This window comes from Eubalaena glacialis, chromosome 2, assembly GCF_028564815.1.
Source record: "Eubalaena glacialis isolate mEubGla1 chromosome 2, mEubGla1.1.hap2.+ XY, whole genome shotgun sequence".
Lineage (NCBI taxonomy): Eukaryota > Metazoa > Chordata > Mammalia > Artiodactyla > Balaenidae > Eubalaena > Eubalaena glacialis.
The window spans coordinates 192,364,750-192,390,649 of NC_083717.1; the positions used below are offsets into that span (position 1 = coordinate 192,364,750).

At 44.8% G+C, this 25,900-nt stretch overlaps 1 protein-coding gene across 7 annotated transcripts in view; it reads left to right on the forward strand.

The window, feature by feature from the left end:
- Positions 1-25,900, forward strand: part of PPP2R5C (protein phosphatase 2 regulatory subunit B'gamma) — a 133,245-nt gene that overhangs the window by 79,012 nt on the left and 28,333 nt on the right. For all 7 annotated transcript variants that reach the window (XM_061181266.1, XM_061181268.1, XM_061181273.1 and 4 more), the window contains 4 exons: positions 1,586-1,785; positions 21,153-21,263; positions 22,262-22,354; positions 22,443-22,573. In XM_061181266.1, coding sequence (XP_061037249.1) covers positions 1,586-1,785; positions 21,153-21,263; positions 22,262-22,354; positions 22,443-22,573 — 535 coding nt within the window. The remainder of the gene's footprint in view (positions 1-1,585; positions 1,786-21,152; positions 21,264-22,261; positions 22,355-22,442; positions 22,574-25,900) is intronic.

Sequence of the window (25,900 nt, forward strand, 5' to 3'; positions counted from 1 at the left end):
AGGAGGAGTATTTTAATAGGCTTTTCAGATAGTTGTGGACATTTTCTTTGATACTACACCAAAACTTAACAAACGAGAAGTTTCTTGAAGGAATTTGCAATGTGGAATCTGAAACTCTCTGTACACTTTATTACATTAAAACCCAGTGGACTGGGACTTCCCTGGTGGCGCAGTGGTTAAGAATCCGCCTGCCAATGCAGGGGACACGGGTTCGAGCCCTGGTCCAGGAAGATCCCACATGCCATGGAGCAGCTAAGCTTGTGCGCCACAACTGCTGAGCCCATGTGCCATAACTACTGAAGCCCGCGTGCCTGGAGCCGGTGCTCCGCAACAAGAGAAGCCACCGCAGTGAGAAGCCCGCGCACCGCAACGAAGGGTAGCCCCTGCTCACTGCAACTAGATAAAGCCCACGCGCAGCAACGAAGACCCAAAACACAGCCATAAATTAATTAATTAATTAAAAAACAAAAAACAGTGGACTCTCTTGCCCTTTGAATGGCTCTTTTGCCCTTGCCTGATATTGTAACACCATTTATTGATCACGTGGAAAATACTGGTGCACTGAGTCATGCAGATCTTCGGAGCCATTTTGCAGATCTTGGACACATTTCAGTCAATGTGTCTATAAATCCTATTCGTTAATATCACCACTGATCTCATTTTCACCGAAAAAAGCTGTCAAGCTCACACTGGCAGATTGGAGTTTTCCACACCTCCCAGAATTCTGGAAAGTCACACAGAGCTCCATCACTTTCCAGCCCTGCACTGACCGTCTATGCCTGTATCTTGTCTCTGTTATGTCATTGTAAAGATTACATTGTGTAAATATGTATAAAGCTTTTAGTATGGCACCTGGCCCAGGTAAGCACTCCCTCAGTAATATTATTATTTGCGCTCTTTCTACATTTTGTCATCATGTGTGATGTGCATTGACCGTAGCCCACATTGAGGGAGGAGATGTGCTTTGTGTGGGGCACCAGGGTGGAGACCCTCACAGCGTGTGTGTGACAGCTCGTTCGGGCAAGCTCCACACTGATGCCGCTTGCTGTTTGCCAGCTGGCCGATGGGCAGCCACCGTGCCCTTCCCCTGTAAGTTTAGAGCAACAGCAGAGCTGAGGGAGCATCCTTCCTGTGACCTCTTCTTACCTCGCCTGTACCTACTGTGTGCAGCTGCCACGCGGTGTGGGTGTCCGTGCCCCTCACCCCACACCGGGGCTGTGGTTTTTGCCTCTTGTTCCACTGCCCAGCACAGTGTCAGCATGTGATCATTGGTGCTAGGTTATGTTTGTTGAATGAATGCATTTAGAAGGAATTTATTTTGAACAGTACTCTGGACGTGGCTTCAGAGAGTTAAAAAGTATAGAAACTTTATCATACGAAGCATATGATCTGAGCAGTGACTAGCTGGTTTTTTTCCTTTCATTTTCTTTAAGGAATGTTTAACCTCTATTCACCCCTACCCCATCTCTTGTTTCTTGAATCTCTATTAATTCGAAATAAAAATAGTAGAAAGCTTGAAAGTATTTCACAGTAATTCTGGGTTAAGCATTTTTGCAGTCAATGTACTTTGCTTTCTCCTTTTCAGATGTTCCTCCTGCTGATCAAGAGAAGCTTTTTATCCAGAAGTTACGTCAGTGTTGTGTCCTCTTTGACTTTGTTTCCGATCCACTAAGTGACCTAAAGTGGAAGGAAGTAAAACGAGCTGCTTTAAGTGAAATGGTAGAATATATCACCCATAATCGGAATGTGATCACAGAGCCTATTTACCCAGAAGTAGTCCATATGGTAAGTGATTACGGTTTAACCAGCGTGTCCCAAACCTGAGTTACAAACAGGACTCTGATATTCTTAGACTGTGCTAAGACATTTGAGGCTAACATGACACTTGACACGAAAAAATCCTCCTGTTCAAAAATTTGTACTTGTACCTCAAAGAATGAAAATCTTTGTAATATGTCCTGGATTACAGTGAGCGACCTTCTAGGGACGAAAGTGCGCTACATGTGTTGACTCATTTAATCCTCACAACTACCCTGTGGGTAGTTAGAAATGTTAGAACTTTCATTTGTACTTACTGTCTTACCCTCTTTAAGTTTTTTTTTAAGATATATAACATTAATATAATAGTGCCCATACATAATTTAGAAGTAAGCATGTTGTCCATACATGTACAGGAAAATTCTAATGATGGGGAGGAGTTAAGATAGCGGTGGGACCAAGCTGGTGTCAGGACAGTCCACCCTGATTGGCTGAGAGGCACCCAACTCTTGTCATCCTGCAGTTAGTTCATCGTTGGTTTCATTCAGCCCCAAAATCTCAGTCTCCTGTCTCCAGGTCCTTTGCAGGTCCCATTGTGACCTCAGTCACTACTGCCTGGAAACATATCATGTGACACCATTACTAAAACTCTTACGTTTGACACTGAACTCCAGTTTTCTCTTGAGTTTTTTTGAATTGTTGGTGTTTTGTCTGCTTTTGAAATAGTACTCCCCAGTTACTAGGGAATCCTCGTGGCTTAACATAAAATTTTAAATCCTGATTTCCATTGAACTCCTTAAGTTTCTGATTTTTCCCCCAAAGCTATATATTTCAAAATTGACTAGACTCGTTGACCTAAAATATGTTTCTTTCTTATGTTAGTATGATTGCTTTGGAAAAAGAAAGTTGTGTTCTTTTTGTATTCACAATCTGTTGTATCCAAACTTGAGATCAACCTGATTAATTTATTATTGTTAACTCTTACAGTTCAGAATTTACCAGCATGTAGTCAGCCTAGGGCTGTGAGAGCCGTTTGGGTTCCTCCACCAGACTCCCACCAGAAGAACCGTCACAAGCCTATACTGAGCAGTAAATCCTCCAAAACCTCACCCATTCAGACTAAGGAAAATTGCGGAATGTCTTTTTTTCCCTCTCGGTTTCAACTCTCAGTTACTCTGGAAGGCCTCCCAAACCCCAGAATCGCAAAGAAAAATCTCTAATATTTTCTCCTGACACTTTCATAATTCTGTTGTTCACAGTACATTTTGTAATCCTCCTGGAACCTATTTTTTTTAATGGCTCAGGGTAGGGATATAACTTTGTCTTCTAAAATGATTGAAAAATCATTAGTCCCTACATTGTGTGTTGAACATTCCATTTTCTCCGTCGATTTTAAATGCTTCTTTATTATATATTAAATTCATTCTCTTTTTGAATTACATGTACGAATATGTCATCAATTAAATTTATAGACACGTAAGTTTATTCTGTATTAAATGACACGTGTGGAAGGTTTTTCGGTTTCGGCGGAGCCTCGGCTGCCAGCAGTCCCTGAGTCCCGCTCAAGCCGGGAGGGAGGGGGCTGCGGAGCACAGTGAGGCGAGGCTTGGCGGGCTGGGGTCAGAGGCCTGCCCGCAGCACCACGTCGGGCCTGCCTGCTTGAATCTGGCTCTCCCGTGCGTTTCACAGAGGCGGTGCGCGTTACCAGAACCACTTAGGAGACCGGAAGCCCTTGAGACTTTTTTTAGATTAAATAATCATTACTTCTCGCCTCCCTGTTAAAACCATGTCCTAATAGCCAGGTTCTCCTCCTGCCGTCTTAGCTTTGTTCCCCACCCAGAAATTCAAGCCATCTTCAGAGTATTGGGCACTTTATTTTGCCCCTAAAGCACGTAGCAGGCACTTGCTGAGCATCCCCTGAGCACTTTTGCAGATGAGGACGTAGAGTGGTGACCGTGGTGACCGAGGCTTCTGCCCTGCCAAGGCTCTGACCAGTAATGTGTCATTTTAGGTTAAGGTAAGGCAGTGAAGGAAGGTGAAACGGGGGAAGGAGGTAGAGTTACAGGACTGCCCACGAGGCGGAAAGCAGGTGCAGAGAGAAATCTGGTACAAGATGAGTTACACTGTCCCATGAAGATATGTGCGCAAGAGGTGCTTTTCCGCGTCACTGAGAGAACAGGGGACAGACAGTTCATTCTGTCCTGTGACTGGAGCGAGGGCAGGAGAGAGCACAGCCGTTCCCTTACCTCGAGTTTGAATGAGCGGTGCGGGGCAGAGAGGATTTGTGTTTTGTTTGCTGTTGTTGTTTTGTTTTATATAAAGGCAGAGGGCATTGATGACAGATATATAATGAAGGAGAAGGCGTGTGGTGGGGATGGTACTTGGCAGTGGTTTCTGACCCTCTTAGAAGTAGCGAGTGGGTGCAGATTTCAAGCAGCCAACAGAAGGCCTCCACCCCAAGCAGTGCCTGGACCCAGCAGGGCAGGTAGAAAAAATGTGGGCCCCTTTGTAGTTCCCTTTGGACGCCCCTGGTGTGCTTACCACTGAAGTGGCACTCGGCCAGCTTGCTTGAAGGATTGCCTGGTGTGTGTGTCTGTGTGTCTGTGTGTGTGTGTGTGTGTGTGTATTTTTGTTTTGTCATAGTTGTTTTTTGTTTCGTTTTGTTTTGGTTTTTTCAGCCGCATCATGCGGCATGCAGGATCTTGGCTCCCCAACCAGGGATCGAACCCGTGCCCCCTGCAGTGGAAACGTGGAGTCTTAACCACTCGACCACCAGGAAAGTCCCTGTCGTAGCATTTTTAAAGACATTAATGCCCACTTACCTTGAAGAATCCAAAGCTCTGTAGATGTTATACTCCTTATGCTTACTTCTTTTAAATATGTTGTATGTTTTTTAACAGAGTTGTTGAGAGGTAATTCACAAATACAATCCACCCCTTTAAAATGTCCAAGTCAGTTGTTTTTAGTGTATTCACAGGACTGTGCAGGCATCATCACATCTAATTTTGTAACATTTTCATCCCCCGGAAAGAAATCCCATACCCATTAACCGTTACTGCCATTCCTCCCTCACTCCCCACTCCCCACTCCCCACCCCTGGTAACTACTCGTCTACTTTATGTCTCTATGGATTTGCCTAACCTGGATCTTTCTTAGAAATGGCATTATACACTATGTGACCTTCTTTCATTTAGCGTAATGTTTTCAAGTTTCATCCATGTTGTAGTGTGTGTCAGAACTTCTTTTTATTGCTAAATAATATTCCAGGGACTTCCCTGGTGGCACAGTGGTTAAGAATCCGCCTGCCAATGCAGGGGACATGGGTTCGATCCCTGGTCCGGGAAGATCCCACATGCCGCAAAGCAACTAAGCCCGTGTGCCACAACTACTGAGCCTGCGCCCTAGGGCCCATGAGTCACAACTACTGAGCCCGCGCGCCTAGACCCCGTGCTCCACAACAAGAGAAGCCACCGCAACGAGAAGCCCGCGCACCACAACGAGGAGTAGCCCCCGCTCGCCGCAACTAGAGAAAGCCCGCACGCAGCAACGAAGACCCAATGCAGCCATAAATAAATAAATAAATTTTTAAAATAATAAATAAATAATGTTCCATTATATGAATATATACCACGTTTTATTTATCTATTCATCCATGGATGGACATTTGGGTTATTTTTGCTACTTAGCAGCTATGAATAATGCTACTGTGACCATTCATGTACAAGCTTTTTGTGCATATATGTTTTCATTTCTCTTGAGTGTTTACCTAGGAGTGGAATTGCTGGTGACGTGTTAACACTATGTGTTTAGCGTTTTGGAGAGCTGCCAGACTGTTTTCCAAAGTGGCTGCACCATTTATTCCCACCAGCAGGGTATAAGGGTTCCAGTTTCTCCGCATTTTCAATACTTGTTACTATCAGTCTTTTTGATGGTAGCCATCCTAGTAGGTGTGAGGTAGGATCTCACTGTGGTTTTGATTTACGTTTCCCTCTTGGCTAATGATGTTCAGCATCTCTTCATGTGTGCTGTGTATTTTTATACATCATAGACTGTAGTCCTAGAAATTAACGGAACCTTATAGATCCTCTAGCCTGACTTTTATTTTCCAGATTTCAAAAACTTAGGTTCAGGGAGATGAGGATGAAAAGGAGAATTACTCAGGAAGGAAAACTCCTGACATCTAAATTCTCAGGCCTAAATTACATAAACTCCATTATCTCTTAATTTCACTCATTTTTAAAATATAGTCAGCCATCTGTTTTTGTTTTTTTTCAATTGACTAACCTGTTTTTCAGGCATTGGCATTTTTCTCATAGTGAAAACACTGATAGCAAAACCAAGCTAATAGTGTAGCCACTTTTTTCACAGAACACCATTTTTACTTGAAGAATGACTGACAAACAGGTTATTCAGACTTGGATATTCAGGGAGCATTTTCTCACAAAATAAAATAAGAATGTCACTTTAAGGAAAATAATTGACAGTGTTTGTTGCCAAAGATAAAATTTGAGCTTTCAGGCAAAATTTTGAATTTTGGAAGATTTGTATCCACCAGTGCAAGCTTCAGCTTCTGGGTGCCGCAAGCTCTCCTGCTGAGATTGGTGTCATTATGAATGAATTAGATCTTTAATACACACGACAAAAGGAATGAGGCATGGTGATGCCTGCACAGTCCTGTGGATATACTAAAAACAATTGAATTGTACACTTTAAAGGGGTGGATTGTGTGATATGTGAATTATCTCTCAATAACTCTGTTTTTAAAAAGCATAGCAGTCCAGTCCGATAGGCAATATATTTAAAATATATGAATACACATAATTCAGTGAGGCCAGTATTTTCTAAATGACCAAAACTGATGTTCCAAAATCATTCATCGGCCAGAGAGCCATTCAAAGTGCAAGACACACCAGTGGATTTTCATGAATTAGAGACCCCCTCGTTGATAAGACTTACGATTCCACAGAATAGCTAACCTTTAGTAAACTACCACTTATCAAGTTTTGGTGTAGTATCAAAGAAGTCCACAATTATCTAAAAGGGCTATTAAATACCCCTCCCTTTTCCAACTACATATCTGCTGGAGACAGATTTTTCTTCCTATATTTCAACCAAATTAACATTCTGAACATAGAAGCAGATGTAAGAATCCAGCTGTTTTTTATTAAACCAGACAGTGAAGATATTTGCAAAAATGTGAAACAGTGCCACTCTTCTCACTGAATTTGTTTTGGGAAATACTTTTATTTAATATGAGTTGTTTTATGAAACAGCTAATGTTATGAAAAATTTATTTTTCATACATTTATATTTATACTGACATAATGGGTTTGTTATTTTTTAATGAATGAATATTTTTTTAAATTTCTCTGCTTTAATTTCTACTGCAGTCAATATCCATAGATAGAACTTTCATAAACAAAAGTTCTTTGGGATCCTCAATAATTTTTAGGAGTTTAAAGGGGTCCTGAGACCAAAAAGTGTGAGAACCACTCTTCTCAAAGAGTGCTGCTCCAAGGCCGCAGCACCAGCGCCACCTGGGAGCGGGTCAGGAACGGCGTTTCCTGGGTCACAGCGCTTTGTTTGCACGTGTTCTCCAGGGCATTCTGAATGGCCTCCCTGCCTTGCCCCCTGAGGTTAAGCCCTCACATACTACCTGTGACAACTCTTAACTCCCCCTGGGCTGTCAGTTCCCAGAGAGAAAGGTTTGGGATGTCAACGGCTCAGTAATGCTCACTCGATAGAGTCTCCTGCCTGGACGAGGGCACAAAGACTAGTCTTAGTCACAGATGAAACCACCTGCAGGTCAGAAAAGGAATCGGTTAGATCAATGGTTGAATGAAGTGGATGGCTCAAAAGTGCTTCACATCAAGATGGACCTCTCTAGAATTACCCACATCTTTGGTGCTGGATTACTCTGTGGAAGTCAGTGAATAAGATGCGGGGTGTGGGGCTTCCCTGGTGGCGCAGTGGTTAAGAATCCGCCTGCCTATGCGGGAGACACGGGTTCGAGCCCTGGTCCAGGAAGATCCCACATGCCGCGGAGCAACTAAGCCCGTGCGCCACAACTACTGAGCCTGCGCTCTAGAGCCCGCGAGCCACAGCTACTGGAGCCCACGTGCCACAACTACTGAAGCCCGCGCGCCTGGAGCCTGTGCTCTGCAACAAGAGAAACCACCGCAATGAGAAGCCCGCGCACCACAACAAAGAGTAGCCCTCGCTCGCCGCAACTAGAGAAAGCCCGCGCACAGCAATGAAGACCCAATGCAGCCAAAAATTAATTAATCAATTAAAAAAAAAAAAGATGCAGGGTGTGCCCTTAACGCAGTTTACGTGTTCTAGAGGAATATAGAGCAAACTGTTAATAGTAGCTGCCTTTGGATAGTGTGATTATGTGGATTTTCCCCTTTTATGAATATATTTTTATAATTTTTAAAAATTTTCATAATGATCATGTATCACATTTGCCATTATCAAAAATCAATAAATGCGTTTTTCTTTAAAAAAAAAAAAAAAAACCTCGTCGTGTATAGTGTAATAGCAGTACTGTCCTCATCAGGACTCATGTTGGGTTTCCAGGGAAAATGAGTTCATCACAGTATTTTAATCCGTACTGCTTGTAAATGACTACATAGTACCTTACAAGTTTTCTTTCATGCTTAGGGTTCCAGTCAACATTTTCTGTTAAGGTCAGAGGAGTTTTTCTTGGGTCCTTGTGGGAGGTTTCATGCCCAGATCCCCAGGATGATTGTCTCGTGTTTCATTTAAGGATTGATGTTGGACAGTCTCCTTCTACTGTTTTTATATCTGATATTTACAGTGTGTTCTGGAAAGTATTACTTGTTGTAAGAGTGAAGATAGTTTGGAAATGAGAGAGGAAAAGATGTTTTGAATTAAAGGAGGTAGTATATTAACCAGTGAAGCTTCAAATAGTCTACAGATTTCTTTCAGGTAATGATTTAAATCACGCATTCCTCTTTTTGCTTAGTTGTTTTTGTTTTGCCAAAGTCACAGTAACATGGGGTAAAGAAGCACTGCCATCATCGATGAGCTAAGGGGAGATTAAGGCATAAAGTGCTTTTTGAAATCCAGCGAATGATTTTTCTACTTCAAATACCCAGTGAGCCATTTCTTGGAGATTTGTTCTTATTTTGAGAGAATTACCCTTTGTTTTGTTTGATGTTTTTATTAAATGTGTGCTTATTTTAAATAAGTGAAATAAATACAAAAAGATAGAGAAAAAAAGTTAATCTTTTTCCGTACTCCACCCCTCTCCAATTCTACCTAAACCCACCCCCACCTCCAGCCACAACCAACTTAACTTATATGTACTTTTTTTTCCAAAAGGCTACTAAGCGATCTTCCCTGGTGGTCCAGTGGTTAAGACTCCACGGTCCCAATGCAGGGGGCACAGGTTCGATCCCTGGTTGGGGAACTAAGATTCCGTATGCTACACGGCACGGCCTAAAAAAAAAAAGAGGCTACTAAGAAACTTTTGGGGATGATGGGTATATTTATCATCTTGATTGTATAATGGTTTCACAGATGTATGTAAATGTTAAATGTATCGAATTGTATACTTTACATACAGTAAGGTTATTCCTCACTAAAGCTGGGGTTTTTTAAGCTCCTAAATTGATAGGTATTTCTTTTGGTCTAGGGGCACAGTGAAGAAATTATTAAGACATTAAGGGCATTGTGAATCAAGAAGGTTTCAGAACTTAGAGCCTAGTAAATATTTACTATCTTTCTGTAACATTTTAAATTAATTTTAAATTTACATTTGGCAAGATTACATTTTTAGTGAAGAGTTCTCTTGAGATTTGATAAATACGTGTAGTCATGTAACCACCACCGCCACAGTCAAGATATAAAACAGTTTTATTACCCTCCAAAAAAGTTCTTCATGCTACTCCTTTGAAGTCAGACCTTCCCCTTATCCATTATCTCTGGCTACCACTAATCCGTCCTCTAGCTCTGTCATTTTGCCTCTTCCAGAATGTCATATAAATGGACTCAGAGAGTATGTAGCCTTTTGAGTCTAGCTTCTTTAACTTAGCATAATCTGTTTGATATTCATCCATGTTGTTGATGTATTAGTGGTTTGTTCCTTTTTCTCAGTAGTATCTCATTATATAGAGGTATCATGATTTGTCCACTCCCCAGTTGAGGAATATTTGGATTGTTTCCAGTTTTTAGCAATTAAGCTGCTATAAATATTCATGTACAAGTTTTGGACATAGGTTTTTTTGTTTTTTAACTTGGGTGAGCACATAGGCGTGGGATTGCTGGGTCGTATGATTAAGTATTCATTTAACTTTCTAAGAAACTGTTTTCCAAAGTAGATGTGCCATTTTTTGCACTCCCGCCAGCCACGTGCGTTAGTTCTAGTTGCTCCAATCCTTGTCAACATTTGGTGTCTTCAGTCCTTTTATCTCATTTTGACTTTAACTTACATTTCCTTGATGATTAATGATGCTGAGCATTTTTTCCTGTGTTCGTTTGTGTATCTTCCTTGGGGAAGTGTCTGTTCAGATCACTGGCCTGTTTTTTAATTGGGTTGTTTTCTTATTGAGTTTGAGACTTGTTTACATATTCTGGATACAAATGCTTTGACAGATAAGTGATTTGCAAATATCTTATTTCAGTTTGTGCCTTGTCTTTTTATTTTAACAGTGTCTTTTACAGAGTTTTTCATTTAGATGAAGTCTAATTTTTGATTTGTTTCCTTCATGGATAGTGCTTTTGGTGTCATATATAAGAAGTCTTTGCCTAACCCAAACTCAAAAAAATTTTCTCCTCAAGATTTTCTAGTTTTACATTTAAATCTATGATCCATTTTGTCAGTTTCATTTCTTGGCCTATGGATGTCCAAGTATTTGTTGAAAACCATTTGTTGAAAAGACTAACCATACTCCATTGAATTGCCTTTCCACCTTAATCAAAAATTAATTCACCATATTCATGAGTCTATTTCTGGACTCTGTATTCTGTTCCATTGATCTAGGGATCCTCTTGCTCATGCCATACCGTCTTCATTATTGTCACTTTATAGTAAATGTTGAGATCAAGTAGTATGACTGTTTCAACCTTTTTATTCTTTTTCAAATTGTTTGGCTTTTCTAGTTATTTTATCTTTCCAAATAAATTTTAGAATCAGCTTGTCGTTATCTACAAAATATCCTTCAGGGGTTTTAATTGGAATTGTATTGAATATGTACATTTGGAGAGAATTGCTATCTTAACAATATTGAACCTTTCAATCTGTGAACACAGTATATATCCCCATTTTGATCATCTTTGTTTACAGTTTTCAGCATGTAGATCCCCTATGTATTTTTTTAGACTCATAAATAAGTATTTTATTTTTGGGTGCTATTGTAATTGGGGTTTTTTATTTTCTATCTTAATTGTTTCTTGCAGTTGTATAAAGTGCTTCATATTATTCAGTGCATAACTATTAGTATTATTAGTTGAATTGACTCCTTTATAACTATAAAATGATCCTTTTATCATTGGTAATATTATTTTCTCCAAAACCTACTTTGTATGCTATTAATATAGCCACTCCAGCTCTCTCTTGACTAGTGTTAACATGGTGTATATTTTTCCGTCCTTTTATTTTTGACCAATTCGTATCTTTATATTTAAAGTGGGCTTATTGTAGACAGCATATAGGTGAGTCTTGCTCCTTTATTCAGTCAAACAATCTCTGCCTTTTGGTTGAGGTACTCAAACCATTAACTTGCATTGTAAGTATTGATGTTGTTGGGTTTAAATCTACCATCTTGCTGTATTTTTTCTCTGTTTATCCCATCTGTTTTTTGTTCCCTTTTCCTCTTTTTCTGTTTTCTTTTGGATCAATTGAATACTTTTATGATTACAGTTTCTCTCTTTTGTTGGCTTTTTAACTATCACTCTTTATTGTTTGATCTCAATTTTTAGCTGTTCTAGAATGCATCTTTAACTTGTCACAGTCAGCCTTCAAGTGACAATACACCATGTAAATATCAGTTTACAGCAGCGTACTTCTATTTCTTCTCCGCGAATCTTCCTGCTATTGTCATTTTACTTCTTCGTATGTTATAAACCCCACCATATATTATTTTTAGAAAACAGTTCTATTTTAAAGAGATTTAAATAATTTTTTTAAACTCTTTTATACTTAACCAGATAGTTATCATTTTCAGTGTTCTTCATTCTGGTATCCATCCTTCAAGCAGAAGGATATCAGTTTCCTTCTGCTTGAAGGACTTTCTTTAATTTCTCTTGTAGCACAGATCTACCGGTGATTAATTCTTGTAGCATTTGTTCATCTGAAAAAGTCTTTCTTTTGCCTTTTTTTTTTTTAACAGATCTTTATTGGAGTATAATTGGTTCACAATACTGTGTTAGTTTCTGTTGCACAACAAAGCGAATCAGCCATATGCACACACATTTCCCCATGTCCCCTCCCTCTTGAGCCTCCTTCCCATCCTCCCTATCCCACCCCTCTAGGTTATCGCAAAGCACCAAACTGATCTCCCTGTGCCATGCGGCTGCTTCCCACCAGCCAACTATTTTACATTCGGTAGTGTATGTATGTCGATGCTACTCTTACTTCGTCCCAGCTTCCCCCTCCCACCCCATGTCCTCAAATCCATTCTCTATGTCTACCTCTTTATTCCTGCCCTGCAACTAGGTTCGTCAGTACCATTTTTTTTTTTTTTTTTTTTTAGTTTCCATATATATACGTTAGCATACGGTATTTGTTTTTCTCTTTATGACTTAGTTCACTCTGTGTGACAGACTCTAGGTCCATCCACCTCACTACAAATAACTCAATTTCGTTTCTTTTTATGGCTGAGTAATATTCCATTGTATATATGTGCTCATCTTTATCCATTCATCTGTCGATGGATTGCCTTTGACTTTGAAAGAAATGCAGGCATACCTCATTTTATTATGCTTCACTTTATTGCACTTCACACATATTGTGTTTTTCACAAATTGAAGTTTTGTGGCAACCCTGCATCAAGCCAGTCTATTGGCACTGTTTTTCCAAAATCATTTGCTCACTTCCTGTCTCTGCGTCACATTTTGGTAATTCTCAAAATATTTCAAACCCTCCAACAGCAAAAAGATTGACTCTCTGAAGGCTCAGATAATGGTTAGCATTTTTTAGCAATAAAGTATTTTTTTAACTAGGGTATGCACTTTTTTTTTTTTGGACATAATGCTACTGCACACTTAATAGACTACAGTATAGTTTAAATATAACTTTTATAAGCACTGGGAAATCAAAAACTTTGTGTGACTAGCTTTTCTCTGACATTCACTTTATTGCAGTGGTCTGGAGCTGAACCCACAATACCTCTGGTGGGTATAGAACAACAGGTCAAAGTTTAATCCTTTAAAAATTTTCCTCCACTGTCTTCTCGCTTGCATTGTTTCTGATAAGAAATCTGCTGCCATTCCTATCTCTGTTCCTCTGGACATAATGTATCTTTTTCTCCTCTGGCTACTTTTTAAGATTTTTTTCTGTTCTTTTTAAGCAAGCAACTTGATTATGATGTGCCTTGGTGTAGTTTCTTTCTTTTTCTTGTCTTTGAAGTTCGTTTATAGTTTTTATGAAATTTAGGAAAGTATTTGGCCCTTATCTCTTCAAATATTTTTTTCTGTCTCCCACACCTTGTCCTTTAGAGGCTCCAGTGAAATGTGTTTTAGGCCTCATAAAGTTGTTCCACAGCTGACTTATGCTCTTTTTCTCTAAAGTCTTTTTTTTCCTTTGTGTGTTTCATTTGGTGATTCCCTTTGCTGTCTTCAAGTTCAGTAACCTTTTCTGCAATGTCTCAGCTTTTGTTAATTTCCCTCCGTAAATTTTTCATCTCACATTGTAGTCTTCATCTCATGTAGTTTATGTCTTTTCAATATCTTCATGTCTCCACCTAACTTTTTGAACACATAGAATACTATTTTAGCCTTATCTGTTAATTCTACCATTGTGTCAATTCCAAGTCAGTTCAGTTGATTGGTTTTCCTTCTTGTTATAAATGATATTTTTCATGCTGCTTTGTGTGTCTAGTCCTTTTTTATTGGACATCTGACCATGTGGATTTTGCCTTGATGAGTACTGCGTACTTATATATTTCTATTAATATCTGGAGATTTGTTTGGGATGCAGTTACTTGCAAACAGTTTGATCCTTTTGGTTCTTGCTTTTAAGATGTGTCAGGAAGGACTATAGGCATAATCACTCTATGGCTAATGATCCCCCACTACTGAGACAAGACCCTTCCGATTATGAGCCCAGTCCTCTGTGAATTAACGGATTTTTCCAGTCTGGTTGATGGGAACAGGAACTGCTCCAGCCCTGGGTGAGTACTGGGTCTCTCTGGTCTTTTCAGGTGGTTCTTTTTGTAGCCTCCAGTAGTTTGCTCACCCCAATGGGCTGATCAGTCCTCTTCTGAATAGTTCAGGAGGACCTCTGCAATCTCTGGAGTTCTCTCTGTGCAGCTCTCTTCTATCTGGGACTTTGCCTTGCAGATTCTAACCACCTATGTCTGCTGGACTTCACCCGGGTTCTTTCTCCCTGTGCGGCAACCTGGAAATTCTATCAAAGGAGAAAGCTGGGCATTTGTTTCCCATCTCTCAGAAATCTCTCTCTGTCTTGCACTATCTGAAATCCATGTCTTGCAAACCAGAATTCCATGTGTTTTTCCTTGGGTTTTTTGGTTGTTTCAGGAAGTTGGGCAAATCCCATTCCTGTTACTCTGTCTTGTCCAGAAGTATAAGTCTCTGCTTTCATTTATAATAGATACTCAATCAGTACCTAATTCCATCCACACAGGTGATCCAACAACGATTCTAAAAAACATACTAACCGAAGGTTATTTGCATAATTTATAATTTTGTAACTGTATGCATCTAATCAGTGGGGGGGGGGACACAGCAAGAAAACAGTTGGCTCTACATATATGACTAGGAAATAAGTACTTTAGCTCTGAAGCTTCCCTTCCCTTTTCAGTTCATTTCTATCATGTAGAATGCAGAATGTATAGTTTTTTGTTTTGTTTTTTAAATTTTATTTTATTTTTTATATTTATTTATTTATTTGGCTGTGCCAGGTCTTAGTTGCAGCATGTGGTATCTTTTAGTTGCGGCATGTAGGATCTAATTCCCTGACCAGGGATCTAACTCGGGCCCCCTGCATTGGGAGCACAGAGTCTTAACCACTGGACCACCAGGGAAGAACGTTGATGGTAAAATCTAGGTGGTGGCTATATCATTAGTCACTATAAAATTCAACTGTTTTGCATTGAGGTTTTTCATAACAAGATATTAGGGAATACATCATTCAGAAGCCTTATGTAAAACTCACCTTTGGACCAGAGTAAGTAACTTAAGATAAACTTCCAGTTCTAATGTTGTGTTTAAATAACACCAATTGAATTATAAGTATTACAGATGAGTGGTTATCTTTTGTAGGTAAATTTTCTATTCTTAAACTCAAAAATAAAAAGTAAAGAATAAACTCCTATGCATAATTATAAATGACTAGCATATTTTCATTTGAAGAAGATGCTATTATACACTTAGTTGTGAAATGGTCATAAAATTAAAAGTCCACTGTTTGAAAACTTGAGAGTAAATTTCCTTTATTAAGTATTCTACAAAGATTTGTAGGTATTTATTTCTATATCTTTAACTTTGATTGAGAGCATATTTGAGTGATTGTGAAAATAGCAAGCTGTTCAGAGTAAGAGTTTAGCTTGTAGTTCTTCTCTTCGGGCATCTATTTGGAGGTAAAGCTGCATCTTTGAAAGCAGCTCTTGCCTTAGAGAAAGTGGCGATGTGGATTTGTGGAGGAGGAGACCCAGCTCCACTCACCTCTCTTGCGAGTGCTTGCTCTGTGCCAGGCGGTGCCATGGGCCTTGGGAGGTGGTGCCAGGAGTGAAGACATTAGGCCAAGAATCACCCGACCATCCGGTTATATTTGAGACAAAGATCACAAAGAAAAGGGGCAGGATGATAGAAGAGCTTGAAATCAGGGACCCAATTGGGCCTGGGGTCGGGGGAGGCTCCCCTGACGAAATTACACTGCAGCTGAGAGCTGAGGTTTAATCGGGAAGTTTTCAGGTAGTTACTTGGTGGTGCAGTTAATAAGGTGACTGTTAGGTGCTTTTCCCAAAGGATCCACTTGCTCCCAGCAGGTCTTTGAGGATCTACTAGGTGCCGGGCGCTACGGCAGGTGATGGAGGGTCAGCAGTGAGTGAATCGTCAAGCAAACATTCCCCAGGATGATACCTGAATTCTGCTGTGAAACCAGATTGAACTAATTCTACAAGTGAGGAAAGGGACAGTTCTTCCCTTTAAGATTGCTACTAGGATTTTTACCGTCCACCTAAAAAACGAGTTAGAGTTATATGTAAGATTGCTTTTAAAGTATAAATTGCTTTGTGGAGAAGTTACATCTTTGTGATACGATGTCATCTCACACTGGAGAAGGGAAGGGTCCTCATTCGTTCGGGTATCCTTCAGTGCCTTTCTTAGGGTTTTCATGCTCTCATTGAGGCCTTGTAACTGGGTTGTGAGTTCCTAGGCCCTTGGTCATTTTTGTGGCCTAGTACCTGGGGTCCTCCTATCAATTATGTTTCCTCGTTGCCTGTTGTTGGTGGAGAAGATGTTGCTGTTAGGTTTGGGTTTTGGGTTTTTGTATGGGTGGCCCAGCTGTGATGGTCTGACTGTTGTCTCTGTTGGTTTTTCCAGTTATATCATTTGCAACCAAATGACAGCTTTCTATTTAAAATATAATGTGGAAGGGCTCCCTACCTCCCCACCTCCGAAATGTATCTCTTAGCAATATGACCCTCAGAACCTGGCATTCCTGTTACAGGAGGAAGAGCTGTAATTTGGCCTTTGGTGGACTCACCTTTATAAACCCTATCACGTGAATAAAACAAAATCAATAACATAGTAGAAAACCCTTGGGGCGTCCCTGGTGGCGCAGTGGTTAAGAATCTGCCTGCCAGTGCAGGGGGCACAGGTTCGATCCCTGGTCCGGGAAGATCCCACATGCCGTGGAGCAGCTAAGCCCGTGCGCCACAACTACTGAACCTGCGCTCTAGAGCCCACGAGCCGCAACTACTGAGCCCGCGTGTTGCAACTACTGAAGCCTGCGCGCCTAGAGCCCATGCTCTGCAACAAGAGAAGCCACCGCAATGAGAAGCCCGCTCACCGCAATGAAGAGGAGACCCCGCTGGCCGCAACTAGAGAAAGCCCACGCGCAGCAACGAAGACCCAACGCAGCCCCGCCCGCCCCCCCCCAAAAAAAAGAGAAAACCTTTGTGGTTTTAAACAGAGAACTGAATAATCAACCTTTCTTTCCTTGTTGTCTCTGAAATTAGATTATCAGCGTTTCTTTTTGGAGTGTATCCCTTCCTGTCTTAAACCTTTATATGTTCCACTGTACTGCAGTTGTGTCACAGCATGAATATTTTATTACTTCACCCACTGGTGATGAATATTACAGGTATAGAAAGGCTGCGTGTTACTGCTGAATTGTGAGAATTTTGCATAAACGCTTCTTGAGCCTTTTTGGTTTGCATTTATTCAATAAATTTAGCAACTGGGAGAAGAACATCGGCAGGATCATTTAAATACTGAAAGTAGAAATGTCAAGAAAGCTGTAAAAGCAGGTGCTTCCTACTACCACGGTCAGTCCACGCCACACTCGGGGGCTGCGTGGGTCACATATGTGCACGCCTGCACGCGTGGTGACGTGTCTGTTTCACACGTGCCCAGTGCAAAGAAAGGATTTACCCTCTTTCAACAGGTGAGAAAACCAAAGCTTGAGCAGGCTTCTCAGTCTCGGGTCCTGTTCTGAGTGAGAAGAGGGCCTGGCGAGGCTGTCCCCTGAGGCCACGCTGCCTCTCTCTGTGCAGGAGCTGATTCTAGCTCTGTGTCCAGGCATCACGGTGCACTCCGAATCAGTGTGTCTCAGCCGAGAGGTTGTGATGGATCTGCGTGATCCGCATCAGATCTGAGACTTCTAGACCTACAGTAGAAACAGATTCCCTCCGGTTTCCATGGCGTGATGCTGACGACAATCGCCTTCTGTGGCTCTCAGACTAAACTCCACGCATGTAGACAGCATGCGTATGTCAACACCACGGCACTCAACTGGTTTGACCCCTGAAGCTGCTGTGCTGAGAAGTGTTGGTGGGTTAGAAACCCACGGGCAGCGCAAGGTGGCCTGCTGTTTGCCTTGTGCTCTTTAGTCTGCGTATTAGTTTTTAGTGTCTTTCGCCTTTTCTAGAGGTGAGCATTAAATTAATGTGGTAGGAAAAGAGGGTAGAATTACAGTGTGAGGTCTTTGTTGTTGTGTGAAAGATATAAGTTTTTATCCATTAGAGTTGGCCAGTAATAAAACTTGCTGGTTCGAGGATGGTCAGTCATCCTCCCAAGGACATGAGAAGGGGACTTTCGCATTCAAAGCAAGTTGCTCTACGGCCCCTTGCAGGCCCCTGACTCAGCATCTGGGATTCGGTGAATGTGTAGGTGTTGCGGACGGGCTGTAGCTGACTGAACACTGTGCAGTGGGACTTCAACTTGAGGCTGGTATCATTAGCTTTACTACAGCAGGTTACTCAGGAATCTCAGCTGACCGGTGGATCCGTCAGAGTCCTTCCAGAGAAACAGAACCAGTAGGATGGAGACAGACAGAGAGAGGGATGGATGGATGGATGGGTGCGTGGGCGGGTGGATTTTTGAGGAACTGTCTTATGCCTTGTGGAGTCAGATGGGGCAAATCTGAACTCCGTGAGGCAGGCTCAGACGCTGCCATCCACAGTGGAATTGCTTCTTCCTCAGGGAAACCAGTTTTGCTCTTAGAAGACTTTTCAACTGATTGGTTGAGGCCCACCACGTTCTCCTTTACTTAAAGTCAGCTGATCTAGATGTGACCACAATTCCTAAACGCCATCACGGTGACACTCAGATTGCTGTCTGATTGAATAATGGGTACTCTAAGCCGTCACACGGGTACGTTTTATTTTTTTCAGCCATCGCCTTTAATCACGATCTGTTCTGTCTCCCTTCCCTGCCCCTCTGGTTCCAGCTGTCGCACCTAGTTTATCGCTTCAGTCCCCGACTCAGCACCTCATCTATCCCCGCCTTCCCCTTGGGCAGCCTGGCCGGCGAGGGACCTGAAGCAGGAGAGGAGGGGCCGAGGGCCGCAGCGCCTGTGCCTGACGTCCTGCGGCAGCCTGGCCTCTGCCCGGGTGGCGGCCCCTCCCAGGGGGCATCTGTGCTCTGGAGAGCGTTGGGCTTCCCGAAAGACCCTCCCTGAGGGGCAGCCATCCCCCCTTGTGCCCCAGCCTCCAGCCCCTGCCCGGGCGAGCTGACTGCTACTCTCTCCCCCCTGACCCCCGCGGCCCTCACGTGCAGCCTCCAAGGTGGCCCGTGTGTGTGCTCCCCTCTAGGTGCCCTGTGCCATGATGTCACGGGCACTCGGGCAAGTCTCCCAGAGAGGCAGCACGGCGGTGCCCACAGACACCTCTGCCCCCAGGGACGCGGCCTGGATCCATGGTCCCCACCCTGGTCTCTGGGTGACTCTTGGAGCCCCCAATCACTGGCTTTGAGGGAGAGGATTGGGAAGCCCCCCCAGGAGTGCCGCACCCCACAGAGGCCTTGGGCTCCTTTCTGACCCTGTCCTCTCCACACTCCACGGCTGGGGGTGACAGGGCTGGTTCTGCTGCCCCCATCCCCACCCCGCAGGCCCGGAGGAGACGGTGGCTGGGCTCCTTGTGTCCCCTTCCTCTGTTCTGTGGGCTTTGGGATCGGGGGGCCTGGGGACCAGCGATGGAGGATGCGCCCCTTCTACCTGACAACACCTGTCCCAGCCTGTGTTCACTGGTCACTGTGGTTTGGGAGGCCTCTTGCGGGGCCCTGTGCACACACCCCATTCACCGGTTCCAGACCTCGTCTTCTTTTTACTTACGTCAGAGGAGCATTACTCATATTTCTATTAAAAGATTTCTTTCATTCCTTGTTTCTGACTTTCAGTTGCTTGTTCCAGCCATTCTCTGTTGCTCCCATTCCTGGACTGTCTGCGTCTGCTCCTCTCACACGACGCAGAGAGCAAACATTTGATGCTCGGAGCTTCTAGAGCCCAGGACCTGGGCAGTGTGTGTTTTTCTTCATGGAAAATGGTGTTGCAGGAAGACAGGATACAACAAGATGGGTGCCATGGAGTTTTAGCTTGGTCTTTACAAGACTGGTATCTGAACAGCCAGGTTTGCTCTGAACTCTCCGTAGAGAGCCTCACTGTTGTAGTGGAGTCGGATTCTATCTTGTAGGTCGGGTGTTTTGATTCTGTGCTTCTGGGCTCGGAGGGACGGAGGGCTTTTTTTGATCACTAGAGTCGAGCTCTGTAACTGGCATATGGCGTGTTCAAAGATTCGATGAGGTAACATATTTAAACTGACTCCGAAAGAAACATAGGAGGTTATAAATTGGTGATAGTGAAAAACTAGACTTCTACACTTATATCAGGAACCTGTCAATATATGTTGTGCTTTATTCACATTAACCATACAGGCAGTAAGATGTACCTGTGCTCCAAAGAATTGTGGATTTTCTGTAGAAAACATCTGTTGTAAATAAAACACGCTGATTTTTATGAAATGGAGATTGATTGGAGCCTGGAGTGGGGGAGAGTGGTGAGGGACAGTACAGGGTGGAGAGCGGAGAAGAGGGCCGTGAGGCATGCAAGGGAATCGTCCGGACTCCAGAGGAATCTCCTCTCTGTGTGTCCCGTCCAGTCCCCGGGCACACGGACCAGGCTGTCCCGTGACGTGGCGACTCCTCTCCTTGCTAACATTGCGGCCCTATCTCTGGAAGCGATCCTCTAGCCACCCACCTGGAAGTTACTCTGTCTTGACCGTTGCCGCTCTCGTCACTGTCACTGCAGAGGACTTTGGCAGGGAAGCTGTGCACGACCTCCGGTGTGAAGCGGCCTCTGCCATCTTCTCACCGTTTTCAGTTCTTTGATCTCTGCTGTTTCTTTCGTAATCTCACCCTTTTCTTACTAGCGCTTTGAACTTTCTCCTTGCTCTGCACTTACTGGATATAACAAAGGCCTTAGGTGTCATCCCTGCCCATCAGCATCTGTTGGCACTGGTTATCTGAAAGGTCAGGCAGGAACCTTGGTGGCTGGCTGTCCACGGCCGTGGGTCTAGCTGTGGCTTTGACCCAGGCTCTCAGGACCCACACCACTTGTGAATTTTGAGAATAAGGACGAGCCAGATAACCACTGGAAACAGTTGTCATTAGAATTCTTTAAGATTGTTTTAAATGTTCTCTGTAAATATTTTTAATGTCCTGGTTATAATTATAGGATATGTGGATTTTAGTTTGCAGTTAACATGTTTCGAACATTACCACCTTCCTCCAACCCTACGGGAGCAGAATTTGACCCAGAGGAAGACGAGCCAACGTTAGAAGCAGCCTGGCCTCACCTGCAGGTACTGGACTCTGGGGGTGCACCAGACATAGCAGGGCGGGGGTCAGCGTGGGGTCGGGGGGTTCTCCGAAGCAGGAGCCCTGGGCCTGGGCCTCTCCAGCTGGTCGCAGATGGGCCTCTGCACTTCGGTGTCATAGACCCTGCAAACCTGTACATGTGAGAGAAGTATTTTAGCAAAAGAGAGAACGTTTAATGGCTTTTTGTTTGTTTGGACACTCGGCAGAAACTACAAAGATACAGAATTGTCAGTATATTTATTTTCAGTGAAAGTGACCATGGAATTGAGGTCGGAGGTCTTATGCAAACATTTCTCAGTTTGTGTGCCTGCTATGCGCCCTGAGGTCCATCTGCTTGACTGATGCCTTTTTTCTAACACGTTTTTAAGGAGAAAGGTTGATTGGGCAGGGCGCATGCCCCACGAGCTAGATCGGGAGGTCTGGGTCGGCTGAAGGAGGGGAGACGGGGAGGTGAAAAACCTGGGAAGGAGCTCGATGGGGAACAGACAGGAAGGGCCATCTCGGCAGCAGAACGTCCCTTCCCACAGTGTCACGTGTAACCGTTCGTGACGGGGGAGGAACGTCCCAGCCCCGGGTGACTGTGTCTGTGACCTGCTCACCTAACACCCCCAGCTTCCTGCCCACCTGGCTTTCTGCCGGGACACTTGGAGGCGACAGGCTGCAAATCCCACCTGGAATTTGGTCACAGCCCGGCTTACGGCTGCTGTGCACTGTGGTCTCTGAGCCTTGGTGACAACAGCCATGGAAATCATTTGTTTAAATGCCATTTAAGGGTATAGTCTGTGGTTCTTAGCTAATAAATAAAACAATTACCATCCTCAGTTACAATTAAGCCATGTGATTTGACATAAATCCTTTAGATATGTGCCCTTTTCTTAAGGCTGATATTTGCAGACAAAGATTCAACTCATGGTGTATTTTTAATCTCCATTTAATAAAATACCATGTTATTTGACTCATTGTGGTTTTTTTTTCCTCCTAGCTTGTTTATGAGTTTTTCTTAAGATTTTTAGAGTCTCCAGATTTCCAACCTAATATAGCGAAGAAATATATTGATCAGAAGTTTGTATTGCAGGTAAGGTACAAGTTAGCTGAAACTACAAACGCTCTAATCGACCATTAGAGAGAATACTGCATCACTGAGTGTCTTTTTCTTCTTGAAGCTTTTAGAGCTCTTTGACAGTGAAGATCCTCGCGAGAGAGATTTTCTTAAAACTACCCTTCACCGAATCTATGGAAAATTCTTAGGCTTAAGAGCTTACATCAGAAAACAGATAAATAATATATTTTATAGGTAAGTCCGTGTGTGGGTGACAGTTCCCTTTTTGCATGCTGACGCTTCTGTCACACTCGACGCCCCACCTCACCGTTTCCTTGAGCGAAGTGGCTGTTTCTGAGCAGCTGGCTTGCCGTGTGCAGCTGGGCCCCGTCTACGCCTCCGCCTCTGCGCCGGGCGGGGCCCCCTTCCCTCTGTGCCTGCTTCCCTCCTCCGCCTGCCCCCCAGCTCACACCCGGGGTCTGTTCCGGCTTTCACCGGCAGGCCCGGCCACCCTGAATGTGGTTCCTTCTGGATGTGGATGGATCGGTCCATCCGGAGCCAGCGGTTTCCTCGCCCCTGGGTGGTGCTCGTGCCTCCCCGCTGAGTCTCAGTGAAGGAAGGAAGGAGTGAGGGGTGAAGTGGGGAGTCTTGGGAGACCCCGCCGTGCGCTGCTGGAAGCAGTGGCGGAGGCCACGCAGTGTTCAGCGGTCGCAGCCTCCCCAGGCCTGCAGGACTGCAGAGGCCTGGCTCTGCTTTAGTGGGGAGGGCCCCGCCCCAGGGCTCCTGGAGGAATGTTCTGAAGGCCCAGCGCAGTGTTCATCCTGACCCCGTGACCCCTCACACAGCCTCCCTGTCGCCACCCCTCTGAGTCTCAGGGTCTTAACGCTCCTCCATCCGCTGACTCCCATGCCGACACGCTCCGTGGACGAGCGGGTGTAGGTCCTGGGCGAGCCCTCGGGTGCCCCTCAGGCTCCGGGCTCCCTCCACACCAGGGCCTCGCAGCCTCGCCTGATCCTCCTGGAACGTTCTCACGTCCCCTTCCACCAGCCCTTCTCCTCACCCTCCCAGGCTTCCGGAGACATCCCTGCACCAGGAAGGCCCGCAGCTGGGCAGACGGTCCGGCCTCCTGGGAGGGCAGGCATCGAGCCGGCGCTTATCTCACAGCCCCAGCCGCAGCTTCCTGCCTGGCTCCTGGGGGCTCCAGATAAACGTTGATGGATGAAACCGTTAGCACGGTTTCTTCTCTGTCCCTGGGACGCTCACTGCGCGAGCAGTTTACTCCATGAGTTTTTAGGGGACAGCTTACCCCACATGCCCCTCACTCCAGGATGCCGCAGGTAGTGATGAGTCCTGGCGGTGACGGGCGGCCTGTCCCTGCTGTCCCTCGCCCTGCCCGCCTGCGGTCGCAAGGTCCAACGCCCCCCTCATCTTCGCACGTGATGTGGCCTTTCGGTGTCGGAACCTCCAGCTTGCACGTGGCTTCCCTTCAAACTCCCTCCAAGCTCCCCACGGCCCGTTTATATGATGGAGCCCAGGCTGGACACACCGGCTTGGGTGGTGGCATCGTGTTTCCTAAATGTTATATTCCTATTTTGTATTTCTTGGTGTCGTGTTTCCTTGTGAACAAGGTTGTTCCTTGGCCGACGTACTTATCTATCAAAACGTAGCATACACTATTTAATCAACAGCAGACAGGTCGGATTTCAGTTCCAGTCTTTTAGGCTAAAATGGAAGCTCTGCCTGAAGGTTTCTTCCCTGCGCACGTGGGTTCTGTGCAGAATCACCAGTCAGTGCCTGGGTGAAGGAAGTAGAGAATGCCTCATAACCTTAAGGAACCTTGACTTAGTAACTGAAATTCCTAACTAGGCTGTTGTCCAGAAGTTACAGAGTGCAGCTCGGCTCTCCCTGAGCACTCAGTGCTGGAGTGTGTGGTGTCCTCATGTTGTTTTCAGGAGTCTTTTCTGTAAAAACCGTTCTTGATGCGTACGATCAGGAGGAAGCAGGTTCTGTGGATTCCACAACCGGCCTGGGTCTCCACCTTCAGCACCACCCCCTCCTCATTCCATGTGAGAAAAATTGCAAATGATCTCGAGAGCTCTATTCCGCTCATCTGCGTTCCACGTGGTGTAGCTACGGCTGGTTAGACAGCATTTCAGGCGTGTTTGGTTGACCTTCCTGAAAGTGTTAGTGTGAGGTTCCTACTTACTTCTGTGGGTTCTCACTCTAGTCAGCATCTTCACAGGCGAGTTAAACGCAGCTCTGGGTGAGGGATCGTGCCTGCTTGGCAAACAGTGGAGCCTGAAGGTTGGGTGGCAGGTGGAGCCCGGGCTTCAGTTCTCTCTGCTGCCGAACAAACCCCCGCGGCTTGGGGGCTTAAATCAGCTGTTTGCTATTCCTCTCATTCTGTGACCTGCCCGGGGCTCCGTGAACGTGAACGGATGGCCCCGGGGCGGAGTTCTGTAGTGGCTGCCTGTGCTCCTCAGGGCTTGGCCAGAACGGCCTCGTCCCTTTGTATCGATCAGAGCCCCTCGGGGAATTGAGGACAGCCCAGCTTCAAGGGGGAGTGACTTCCACCTCTGCGTGTGAGGCACAGAACACGTCCTCCAGGAGGGAGAGGAATAGATGGCGTCCGTTTTGGAGACTGTCCTTGACAGGCAGGTTCCAGCGCAGTTTTGGGAGAGTCCTAGTTCCTTTTTGCTGAAAGAGGGAGGGACACTGTAGCCTGCTCTGCATGGGCCCTTAGGGCTTCCTTCCTGTTTGGCACCCCGCTTTCTTGTTTCCCTCTGGAAAAGAAAGAAGGGGAACTACACTTACATTCTTTTTCCTATACCTACTCCAAATCTACAAAATAATCAGGAATGAAGAATTTACCGATGAGAATATAGCAGTGTTGATCTAGGAAAACAAAATGGCTTTTGGCTAAAGGCTGTCCTTACTTAAACGTTAGTACTGCTGGAGATAGATCACAGGTGGTGCCCAGGGGCTCGGCCACCTCCACATGCCAGAAGCCGGAGCCGAGCACCCAGGCTTCAGGAGCCTCGCCCACCTGCTGCCTGCACAGCCCTCCAGGTGTAAACAAGAGGAAGAGGGACTGAAGTTGGGTGGTGACACTGTGACTTTGTACATCTAAACTGTTTTAAGTATTTCAAATAAAACAGGTGAAGTGAAGGGAGCCCCAGGTGGAGTTTCATAAACAAACTAAAGCGCCCCCCCGTGTAGATGCCCAGGGAGGCTGGGGCTCCCATGAGGCCGGCTTTCCATCTCAGGGCAGGGGCAATGGCGGGGCCGACGTGTCTGAGGCTGACACGGGTGCCCCACGCGCAGCGCAGCCTGTCCCCTGCTGCCCTTGATCTGACCAGCCGGGCTGCCGGGGTCCATCACGGGCACCTTCCTGCCTCGGCTCCGTGCTGTGGCCACATTTGTTTCCATGTCAATGTGTTTTGCTGCTCAGTGGTTCTGACCCCGGTCCCTGTGGGCTCAACTCCGATCTGTCTAAGCTGGTGTCCGAGCCTCCGTGTGTCTGCCTTGCCCGCCCGTCGCCCACCTTTGTTCTAGCCAAACGGGCTCTCTCCCCGCTCCACG